At 49.3% G+C, this 11616-nt stretch overlaps 1 protein-coding gene across 2 annotated transcripts in view; it reads left to right on the forward strand.

Annotated features, from left to right (window-relative positions):
* The window catches only part of LOC111525205 (T-complex protein 10A homolog 1), an 11231-nt gene extending 943 nt beyond the window's left edge, over window positions 1–10288 (forward strand). The window contains exons 1-7 of one of the 2 annotated variants that reach the window (XM_023190455.2): window positions 440–580; window positions 2395–2610; window positions 5657–5794; window positions 7562–7720; window positions 8161–8272; window positions 9713–9806; window positions 10249–10288. In XM_023190455.2, coding sequence (XP_023046223.2) covers window positions 440–580; window positions 2395–2610; window positions 5657–5794; window positions 7562–7720; window positions 8161–8272; window positions 9713–9806; window positions 10249–10288 — 900 coding nt within the window. Of the gene's footprint in view, window positions 1–438; window positions 581–2394; window positions 2611–5656; window positions 5795–7561; window positions 7826–8160; window positions 8273–9712; window positions 9807–10248 lie in introns of those variants that run through there. The other variant, XM_023190464.1, reaches the window with a different exon arrangement.
* Window positions 10289–11616: the final 1328 nt, after the last annotated feature.

Raw genomic sequence — 11616 nt, forward strand, 5'->3', positions numbered from 1 at the left:
TCCCACTCACACCCCAAGACCATCCCGCTCACACCCGCTCACACCCCGAGACCATCCCACTCACACCAGCTCACACCCCGAGACCATCCCACTCACATCCGCTCACATCCATTCACATTCTGCTCATATCCCACTCACATCCCACTCACACCCCTCTTTGGATGACCAGAGTGTGTTAGGTGTCAGGCTGATCTTCTAGGATTTCAAGCATTTTCCATGGAGGATGGTGGAGAGCCAGGTGTGGACAGCTCAGTCCCTCCGTCTGTGGTGCCCTTTCACCTGGTCAGCCTCAGGCTTGGGAACGTGCACACGACCCAGGGGGAGAAGAGTGGCTCCGGGTCCTGCTTACACTTAGGTTGGAGCTGGGGCCTTCAGCCCACACTGACAGGGTAGGGGGGCTGCATTCAAGCGTCCCATAGCCCTTCCCTTCCCAACCAGGATGCTGGCAGGTCAGCTCAAGGCTGGCACCCACCAGGGCACCCACCCAGAGGACCCATGTCCGGGAGCTGGGGCTGTTATGGAGAAGACAGCTGCAGCAGTTGAGGTCCCTACAGAGGACTGCAACACCGGGGAGACGCAAGTGAGTTGAGCTCTGTGGGGACAGAGTGAGTCCCACCAGGCGGGACCCTGATTCCTGTCCCTGAGGCCCACCATTGGACTTTCCCTCGCCGGGCCCCTGTAGGAAAGCACCACCCGGGGCACTGATTCTGCACTTCCTCTCCAAGGGCATGTGGCTCTTTCCCCCTCTGCAACCGTATCTCTTGGTGGATGGGAGGCAGGGCAGGGAGTTAAAGAAAATATTAACATTCCAGCTTTTCTCCTCTAATCCAGGAGAAGGTACCAGACTTTAAAAACTTCATTAAAGAAAATCAGAAAGTTGACATGCCTCACATCATCCTAGCAAGTTTCCTGATTTTTACCATCTTCCTCACTGGACCCTGTTGGACAGTGCTTGCTGTCATTAAAGTCCCACAGGTCCCTTTGGCCAGGGCCACCCAGTGTAGGGCTATACCTTTATCACGATCCTGCTTATATTCTCAGAGCAAACTGGAGGCTCTACGATCCAGTGAAAGATCCCAGGGGAAGGCTAACATGTCAGGTTGAAAATGCAGTGACTTCCATAATTTTTAAACTATTGACCATACATCCATACCAGTACAGCGTTTGAGACCAGCTTGGCCAACATAGCAAAACCCTGTCTCTACTGAAAAAAGAAAAATTAGCCAGGTGTGGTGGCATGTGCCTATAATCCCAACCCCGGATGCTGAGGCACCAGAATTGCTTGAATCTGGAAAGTGGAGGTTGCAGTGAGCTGAGATTGTGCCACTGCACTCCAGCCTGGGTGACAGAGCAAGACACTGTCTCAAAAAAAAAAAAAAAAAGAATGCCAGCCTCTTTTTGCTGTAGTAGTGTTTTAACAAAAAAGTCATAATTCACTAACCATCTTTATCTGGTTATATTATGTGGACTAACTCATAATAAACACTACTTAACAAGAATAAAGCTATGGCCAGGCATGGTAGCTTATTCCTGTAGTCCCAGCACTTTGTGAGGCCGAGGCAGGTGGATCGCTTGAGCCCAGGAGTTTGAGACCAGCCTGGGCAACATGGTGAAATCCCTGTCTCTACTAAAAATACAAAAATTAGCGAAGTGTGATGGCACATGCCTGCAGTCCCAGCTATTTGGGAGGCTGAGGCAGGAGGATCACTTGAGCTCATCAAGCTGAAGCTTCAGTGAGCTGAGATCATGCCACCACACTCCAGCCTGAGAGACTGAGTGAGACCCTGAAGAAAAAAGAAAGAAAGAAAGAAAGAAAGTGAGGAAGGAAGGAAGGAAGGAAGGAAGGAAGGAAGGAAGGAAGGAAGGAAGGAAGGAAGGAAGGAAAGAAAGAAAGGCCGGGCGCGGTGGCTCAAGCCTGTAATCCCAGCACTTTGGGAGGCCGAGAGGGGCGGATCACGAGGTCAGGAGATCGAGACCATCCTGGCTAACACGGTGAAACCCCGTCTCTACTAAAAAATACAAAAAACTAGCCGGGGGAGGTGGCGGGTGCCTGTAGTCCCAGCTATTCGGGAGGCTGAGGCAGGAGAATGGCGTGAACCCAGGAGGCGGAGCTTGCAGTGAGCTGACATCCAGCCACCGCACTCCAGCCTGGGTGACAGAGCGAGACTCCATCTCAAAAAAAAAAAAAAAAAAGAAGAAGAAAGAAAAGAAAAGAAAAGAAAAGAAAGAAAGAAAGAGAGAGAGAGGATGTGGTTGTCCTGTTTATCTCATCAGGTGTCTTTTATTCCAGGAATAGTGTTGGTCTTACATCAGAGGGGGCTTGAGTATTGTGCAGATAAATGTGCCTGTTGTGACGTCTGAGACGTTTTTCTGGTGTTCTCTTCCCACTAACAGCCATTACAGCAGCAGATCATCAGACTTCACCAAGAGCTCGGGAGACAGAAGTCTCTGTGGGCTGATGTTCATGGAAAACTCCGGAGTCATATAGATGCTTTGAGGAAGCAGAACGTGGAGCTCCGAGAAAAGCTGATATCTCTGCAGCTGCAGCGGTGGGAAGCCAGGCAGAAATCTGCAGCGTCCCCACATGCGGGGCAAGAATCACGCGCTCTGGTACCAAAAGTGCATTTATGCTTTTGTACCATTTGCATTATGTGAAAATAGCGTCCCCGTAAAGATGTGGGCTTTATTGCTGAGTGACGTGGTATCGCTCACGCTCCAGGTGGTGGGAGGGGTTGCTAACTTCCAATCAACTTCATTTCCCGTAAGTAATGATTAATAAGAACTGGATACATCAGGCCTCTCACCTGGCACTCCAGCAGACAGAAGCATTGCCGCCCCCAAGCTGTGTGTCTCAGGTCTAGAATTCTAAGACATCTCAGGACAACAGCAGCAAACCCTTACTGTGGACTTTACATGGGCTAGATACAGAGCTGTACGGTCTTACTCTCTATGACAACCCTATGAAGTGGATACTAAAACTAACTCCATTATGGCCACGGGCTGGAGAACATGGAGCTGGGATTTGAACCCAGGGTGACTGCAGAGCCAGCTCAGTAGCCTGGCGTCCTTCTGTTCATCCTCGAGGGCAGCTGTGTAGAATGCAATAGAGACCTATTGAAATGGGGAAAGTTCCCTTGTCCCCCTCGCAGGGTGTACGATGGGGGTGTGGCTTGCTTCTTTGGTTCTCCACTGCTCAAACCTCTAGGGGAACATACAGACTGGCAGGCTGTGGGGCTCTGACCCCACAGCAGTGTCTAGGGGTGAATGTTTCCAGCTGAAGCGCCAGTGGATGTGTGTTACAGGGCGGGAGCTCTTTGGTTTAGCCGTCTCTAGGCAGTTTGTGTTTATCGGCTCAATGAGACCCTCTGGCTTATCACATGGACAGAGGGCTTTCTGTGTCCTGGGTTCTTGCCTTGGTGTACCTGAAAAATCAGATCACATGTAGGCTTGGAGGATGGGTGCAAGGTTTTTTATTGAGTGGTGATAGCTCTCAGCAGATGGGGGAGCCAGAAGGGAGATGGAATGGGAAGGCGGTTTTCCCCTTGGAGTTGGGCTGCCCAGCGGCTGGGCTCTCCTCCCACCACCCCGAACAAACTCTGTGTCATTCCACCAGTCAATGCCCTGTTGGTGTCTGCTGTGTCTGCTGGTGTGCTCTTTGGCCGGTGTGTTCTTCTCGACAACCAGCCACTTGTGTCTCCGCCCGCTAGGGTCCCGGGGTTTTTATAGGCCTAGGATGGGAGTGTGGCAGGCCAGGGTGGTCTTGGGAAATGCAACATTTGGGCCCAAAAGCAGAAATGCCTGGGTCCATGGGCACAGGCCCGGGGGTGGAGCCCTAGCCAGGGACCCGTCCTTCTCTACCCAGGACTTTCCTGCCCCCATCCTGTATCACTACCCTGCTCTATCCCAAATGAAGAACCAGCATTCTCGTGCTGAAGTAGTCAGTGCCTCCCAGCACCAGCCTGCCTTTACAGAACACTGAGCTTTCACGTTTGATCACACAGCTCAAAGAACCAGCCTAAGAGAGTGTGAATGTGGCCGGTGTTACCACTGCCTTGTCTGGGTTCTGTTTCCCGCACATGGGTCTAAGCAACTTGAATCATTAAAATTATACGCACAGGTAACGGCACATGGAACCACGCGAACACCCTCCAAATGTAAGTGGGGATATTTCTTAGTGGATTAAGAAAACTACTAACGTTTCCTAGCTGCACTTATTGTGTGAACTTTTACATCGGTACTTCCAGGACTTAGGATATTTCCGATATAGCACAGTGATTACAATACACACACACACACACACACACACACACACGCACCCACTGAATATATTCCAGAGGAGCCTGCTCTGTGTTCTGTTCTCCAAGCACAGCAAGAACAGCCACAAGTTCCTCTACAAGAAATTACGGGAAATCTTGGAAGTTATTCCCACTCTTTGGGAGCTCTGTGAGAGCTTTGTTTCCATGGAGATGGCTTCTGTTGCCTCAGAAAGAAAGTGGGTTTAGCCTCTCAGCACAGCAAAGCGCCTGGTCCTTCTGTGGAAGGAAGAGCAGAAGCTGGGCAGGCTGTTCCTCCATCAGAGGAAGAGAGGGGGAAATTGCCACAAATACTGGCCAAGATTGCCCACCTTCTGTGGGGGAGAACCCAAGAAGACCCACAGGGATTTTTTCCCTGCATATATTGTACGCCAGTTCCTCAAAAATAGTATCTACTGCCCCATTTGGGTCATTGTATGTTGGGAGAAATGTAACCATAACAATTACCCCAAGAGCCAGTGGAGTCTTATTCAGTCTTCACATGCCCTACAGTTTTTGATCATTCTCTTATTTCAAGATTAGAGCTTGGTGAATTTCCAAATATTTTTCCATTCTGTGCATTGTACTAGTCACCACGGAGCTGTTTATAAGAACAAGATCTACGCTCACAAGAGCACACCTGATTTGAAGAAAGAGGATGGGATATGTGAATCCCACATTTTAAATAGGCGTAGGTGTAGCTGTGTGTAGTTGCAGTTTTAGGGACTGAATATCTAAAAGGCTGAGGCGTAAGCACCCATGGACGCGGGCACGGCTGTATGGGTGAGCCACTCTGGATCTGATATTAAGGGTTCGTTCATAGCAGCTCTCTCCCCTTCTCACCCCCTCCTCCTCCTCAGAGGGGAGAGCAGTGAATAATTTAACATTCCAGACCTCACATGCCTCATCCCACCTGAAGGATCACGCTGCTCCAGGTCAGTCTGCTGATAACAGGGAAAGTTGGGAAGTTGCATTTTGAACCTTAGACAAGTTGTAGAGACAACACTAGAAGTAGTATCACATTTTCTTCCTCCGTTAACACATTCCTGGTTGAAGACACAGGAGCCTAAAGGAAGATATGATGGGTATTATTTATTCTGTAGCCTTTGGGATCCTGTGATCATTTTGAAACAAGGAACCACAATAAGAAACACAAAGCAAACATCGACTCCACAGTTTCCTTCGCAAACCTTTGGTGAGGGTTTCTGTTCTTATCAACATGTTACGGGGAAAACCCAGTCCAAGTCCCCCTACCTGGTACTGTAATGTTTTCTAGGACATTCCAATTATTCTTGATTGTATTAAAATTTGAATTTATTTTACCTTTGAAAACGTGAACATTTTCCCTGCATTTTGTCTTTTAGGCATTGGAACCCGCTTTTGGAAAAATTTCACCTCCGTCGGCTGATGAAGAGAAAATGCCCAAATACGTTGGCCACAAGAATCAGAGCGCCGCTCTCCCGGGACAAAGATCATCATCTAACAATTCAGCTCCTCCAAAGGTGAACCTTTGTGCTTATCATCTGTAAAGAGCAGCAGAAGTTCTGTACCCAAACACACACAGCCCATCAGCTCCTCACCACACAGGTTCTCCTCCCTGGGTGAGCATGGTGCTCCCTGGAGTCCTGTGTTCTTCCAAGGACATAGGTGCATGCCTTTCAAACAAGATCCTAACCCTTAGCACTTCTTGCTGCAGAGCAGATTCCAAGTCCTCCTGCTGCTTCCCTCTGAGTGCACTCACAGCAGCAAGCGTCTGCTGGGCCGAATGGACTTGGGGGCTTTCTTTCCATGGGTGCAGCCTGCGGAGGTGATGTGCGTGGCACTGTCTCCACGCTCTGTGGCCATTGTGTCTCGGGGCTCGCAGCCTCCCGCCCTCCCTGCTTCTGCACTGCCATCTTGCACCTGCTGCTTGTCGGCGTGGACTCCTCTGAACAGGGGTGGCACTGTTAGCTCCGGGGCCACAGTACAGGATGCTATTTTGTCTCTTGTTGGGAATAGGCCCCCAAATCTGGCCATAAACTGGCCCCAAAACTGGCCATAAACAAAATCTCTGCAGTGCTGTGACATGTTCGTGATGGCCATGATGCCCACGCCGAAGGTTGTGGGTTTACCAGAATGAGGGCAAGGAACACCTGGCCCACCCAGGGTGGAAAACTGCTTAAACGCGTTCTTAAACTACAAACAATAGCATGAGTGATCTGTGCCTTAAGGCCTTGCTCCTGCTGCAGATGTCTAGCCAGACCCCATCCCTTTGTTTTGGTCCATGCCTTTGTTTCCCATAAGGAAGAATGCTTTTAGGTAATCTATGTACTATAGAAACAATCAAATTATCACTGGTTTACTGTCAATAAATATGTGGGTAAATCTCTGTTCATGGCTCTCAGCTCTGAAGGCTGTGAGTCCCCTGATTTCCCACTCCACACGCTATACTTCTGTTCGTGTGTCTTTAATTCCTCTAGCGCCGCTGGGTTGGGGTCTCCCTGACTGAGCTGGTCTCAGCAGTCTCCATCAAATTTTTCTTTGTTGAAATTAGGTCCTCTTTAGAACATTCTGCCAGCCAGTGTGTCTCTTCCTGTCCTAGCTTTGTGTCACCCTCATACTCAGGAGGCAAATATCGTGAGTCCTCAGCCAGCAACTGATACCCCCAACTCCTGAAGATGATTTATCCCTTTGCATTCTTTCCCAAAGCAACTGCTGGTCAGATAACACTTTATTCCCTGAAGGAAGATCAGAAATCTACTCCAAGCATTTGTCACAAGTAGGAAAATAGCTTTTTCAGATCTATGAGTACAAAACATCGTAAGTCCCAGGATGGACTGCACAGGCCCAGCTTCCTGTGAGATGCGGACTTCTCTCATGCTCCCTCATGGACCTGAGTTAATCACAGGCATGCTGGGCACTGTACGAGCAAATAGATAACTGAATGGGTGGCAAGGCTTATCCACACCTTGAAACCATCACTTTTTAAATGGTGCAAAAGGTAGACAATTATTTTTATTATGCATTTTTGAATTGAGTTCCAAGCACTTTATTTCACTGCTGCCTTGGTTCTACAATATCAGCCATATATTGGAATCCTGAATTCCACAGGAGCGTGGGCTGTAAAATGGGGAATCAGAGACACCAAGTAGTGGATGCCACATGTGTCCTTCTGTAGGAAGCAGAGGTAGAATCATCTAGATTCTGTGATAGCTGGTGTGATGTGTTGCTTAACATTTTTAAATAATATAATGGCTACTAATGCAAACATTTCCCACATTTATTTTCAGCCAATGAGTTTAAATATAAGAATAATTAACTTGTGGAAAACAACACCACAGGAAAATAGAGATAAAAGTCTTTCCGGGAGATGTCAAGGCAGAAGAGCAACACCCACTGGAAGACCGACGCCCTGTGCAGAGAGACGGAGGGTGTCTGAAGATGGAAAGGTGGCCTCGGACACCTGTGTCACTCTACACTGGCTGAATGGAAAATTCAGATTCAAAGAAAGTTCCACTTAGGTCTAATAAAAGTACTCAATTTGTTATTCAAAATTGACGGAGTAATTTATTAAACTAATTATGTTTCTATAGATAAAGCCTTGAATTTCTTCAGAAATGTCTTTAATGCTATAAAAGCAAACAACCTGAACTGGGTTTTAAAAATCAGTTGCTTTCCTGAGCTCTGTAGTTGGTGTATTTCTGCAGCGTCTTTAAAAGAATTGACCTACCTTGCAGTGCGGAGTGCAGGGCTGTTGGGTGAGCCCTGGGGTCTTGCTGGAAACCGAGGATGGCTGAAGATGGCTTTGTGCTCCCAGCCTTTGGGCTCAAGGTATTGCCCGCTCCAGGGACCTTGTGACAAGGCAGGCCTGTGACTGTCGTTGCTCCAGGCTATGCATCCATCTTCCCGAAGTCTGCAAAACTCGAGGGGCAGAAAATCACCAGTGCAGGCTTCCCAGGCCGCCATGCTGCAGGAGCAGATGGCAGCAGCCAGAGGAGCTGGTGAGCAGGGTCGGGGACTCCTGTTTCCATGCTGCCTGTAAAATGCGGGGCTTTCTTGTGGATACTCGTGAGCAGAACATCTTACTATGGCAAGGACATGTCCTTCATGGAGCTGCCTAATTTGTGGCCACTTTTTGTTTGATTCTTTCATTGGTTTCTTACCTGTGAGACTTGCCGACACCCCCAGCCCTTCACCCCACACACAGCCCACATGTCGGTCTCTAGGGGCCATGACTGGAGATTCCGAATCCTAGCGGTCACTGCCTTCTGAGCACACTCCCAGCAGAAGGCGTCTGGCTGGGGCTGGGTGGACTTGGGTGCTCTGTTCCCTTTTCTCCATTTGCCGGCCCACGGCGTTGCTGCCACCCTGATGGTGTGCCCTCTCATGTGGCACCTGCCTGGCCCCTTTCCCAAGCCCCAGTTCTGTCCATGCAGCTGTGGGTGCTTCCTGCACTGGCGGTCCCGCTGGGAGGAGCCAAGAGTGCCCCTGGGGGAGTCAGGAAAGAATTCCCTCTTCACCTCGCTGCCAGAAAATGACCATGGCAGCTTCACGACCCCTGCAGGAACCTATCTCGGTAAAGAAATGGAGCCTATGTGGTGGCCGAGCCTCAGGTGTGGCCGAGCTTCAGGTGTGGCCCTTATGCACAGCACAGCCACAACCCGACACTGTCTTCCTCCTGAGTCCGCTCCCCCGGCCTCCTGCCCCCAGGCTGCTTCATGGCCTCTGCAGGGAGCTTCCTAGATTTGAGGCTGGTACTATCTGTCTGCTTCAGACCACCGCAGGCTCTGTGTGCCCTCACAGTCCCCTCGGCACTTCTCTGTGGGGTGGGGAAGCCCATCCCATGAGGTCTGCACTAGCCTGGCTGCCTTGTTCCTGCCGCCCCCTCCCCTTCAGGCCCCCAGACAAGATCTCAGTTTACTTGCTGGTGCCGGGCAGAACGGGGAACCTTGTCTCCCACCCACTTGCTAGCATCTGCGCAACCTGCAGGCATCATCTCAGCTGCCAGTGACACCATCCTGGGGAAGCTCCCCTGACCCCCGGCCTCCTGGAAGCCTGTGGTGCTCCTTCACCCTTCATAGGTCCCATAAGCCAGTGTCACAAGGATCCGGCTTTTCTCCCCTGTGTCTGCCTGCCGCGGGACTGTGAGCAGCTTCAGGGCCAAGAGAGTGCCTTTCCATCCGTGAATCTCCTGATCCGTTAGAATATTCGAAAGAGAGTGATGCCCAAGAAACACCACGGAGTGTATTCAGTAAAGAATTCATGTTCCTTACAGGATCATTTGTTGTTGAACTGACCTGACATGTGTATAGTAATCTCATGAACAAGAGAGAACATGTTCATACGTTCGCTTAAACTGAATTTAGCAATCGCATTAGGATAATGATACTTCCACAATGTATATGCACTATCCTTTGAAGTTTAACTTATTTGCTTTTTAGACGGAAGCTCATCAGTCTTAGAGAGTTCTGAAGGTGGCTTTCTCAGCCACATGCAACCTGATGAGTTCACCGGTTCTTCCCTAAACATTGCAGAGCTGCAGTTAGGTGGGCTGAGTGGCTTCTGCAAGGGTGGCCCACCTAGTTCTCCTGAGGGAGACCTGAGAAGGTGACCTTTTCATCTTAGGGAAGTGACATGCGGAGTGAGTGTCAAGAGATCTTGACAAGAGCAGAAAATTAAGATGATTCCAAATGTCTCTTTATTTCCTGAAGTACAGTCTTTCAAACAGAGACTTTTTTTTTTTACAGATTTAAGTTGGTTGCATTTAGCACATAGTCAAACAAGATTAGTATTTTTCATGGCTTAAGAGTTTCCCAAGTCAAAGTTTCATTTTTTATCATTTTGATTTACAGTTCTCAATTGACATTAATAGACTCGAAGGCAAGAAGAGCAAACATACTTCTAAGCCCTAGCTAGTGGTCCACTTGTAACATGCTATATTTTATAAAAAATGTCAATAAATGAAATTATTTTCTCTACGGCAGGAAATCTGGGCTGTGAACTTCTGTGTGATGTAGAAGGAGGCACCTGGTGGGGAAGTCTGGGAACACATCTTCAGTCGGGGGACGAGTGGGAACATTTTTCTTGGGATTTTATTTTGTTTGGGGATCCAGCTAATGGGTTTGCCTGGAAGCCTCAGGGTTAATGATCTGCATTTAGAAAGAGCGCCGCAGTCATGGCAGGTGGTGTCTCTGTGTGTTATTTGTATCAGGTGTTGAATGTGGCAGTTGTCACTGTGGCCACCCTGACCCCAGAGCAAACGTATGAGTGGGAGATAAACACTTTAATACAACACAAAACGTGGTCCCAAGTCCTGGTGCTGACTGTCCAAGGCTCAGCTGCGCCCACCGACTTAGAAGCAGAGGCTGCAAAATGCCAGTGCAACGTGCATTTCTCCCAGATGAAGGACTGGGAACTCTACCTCGGTCCAGTCTTCTCTCCCACTAGCCTAGTGCCACAGTGTCTTGACTTCTGGGCTTGGGTGACAAGCCCTCTTCCCATGCCTCCTTGCTGTGGAGGGTGTCCGTGGACAAGGTCAGCCCGCTCCCACCTGCTGGGACGGTACTTTTACCCACCTGCAGGAAGGACTTTACTAGATTAAATCCAGGTTCAAAATGTTAACACAAACTGCCTCCCAACATAGGTGTTTCTGGTGCTTACAGATTTACTATTATGCAAATGCTCAGACGACACACACGACCTACCCCGATGGTTTGGAAGTTGTGCAGTTTCTTAACAAGCAGACAGGTGAGTGACGTCACCAGGAACCCGCGTGGGTAGGTGCCTTTACATGTGAGTGTGTAGAGGTGTGGAGACTTGTAGGTTAGCAGATACTTGAGCCCTGTAGGCAAGTTTCCCACAGCAGCAGCTGTCCAGATAATTTGGGGCTTACCCTGCTTCATGTATGTTTTCCGGGTTCTTATCCAAGAACTGTGAGCCTGTGGCTTCCGTGCCAGTGTATAAGTGCACCCAGGTCTGGATGCCTCTGTAAACACCATCAGACCTCAGTCAGGGGCTTGTGTTTTAGCTTTTCTGGGTCAACCTGGCTACATGGCTCGAGCAACAACCCAGATAAATGGGTGTTACTTATTCGCACAGTATGGTCAGCTCATTGTCCTAAAAGCCACCATATTCTTTCCCGAAGTCTCGCCTGGACTCTAAAATGCCATCCTCTGGGTAACTCCTAGGTCTCTTGGGAACCGGGCTGCACAGCAGGAGGTGAGCAAGCCAGGGGAGCTTTGTCTGTATTTACAGCCACTCCCCATCGCTCCGTTAGGCCTGAGCTCTGCCTCCCTCAGATCAGTGGCAGCATTCGATTCTCATAGGAGCGCGAACCCTCCTGTGA

Source organism: Piliocolobus tephrosceles, chromosome 19 (genome assembly GCF_002776525.5).
Source record: "Piliocolobus tephrosceles isolate RC106 chromosome 19, ASM277652v3, whole genome shotgun sequence".
NCBI classification, from domain to species: domain Eukaryota; kingdom Metazoa; phylum Chordata; class Mammalia; order Primates; family Cercopithecidae; genus Piliocolobus; species Piliocolobus tephrosceles.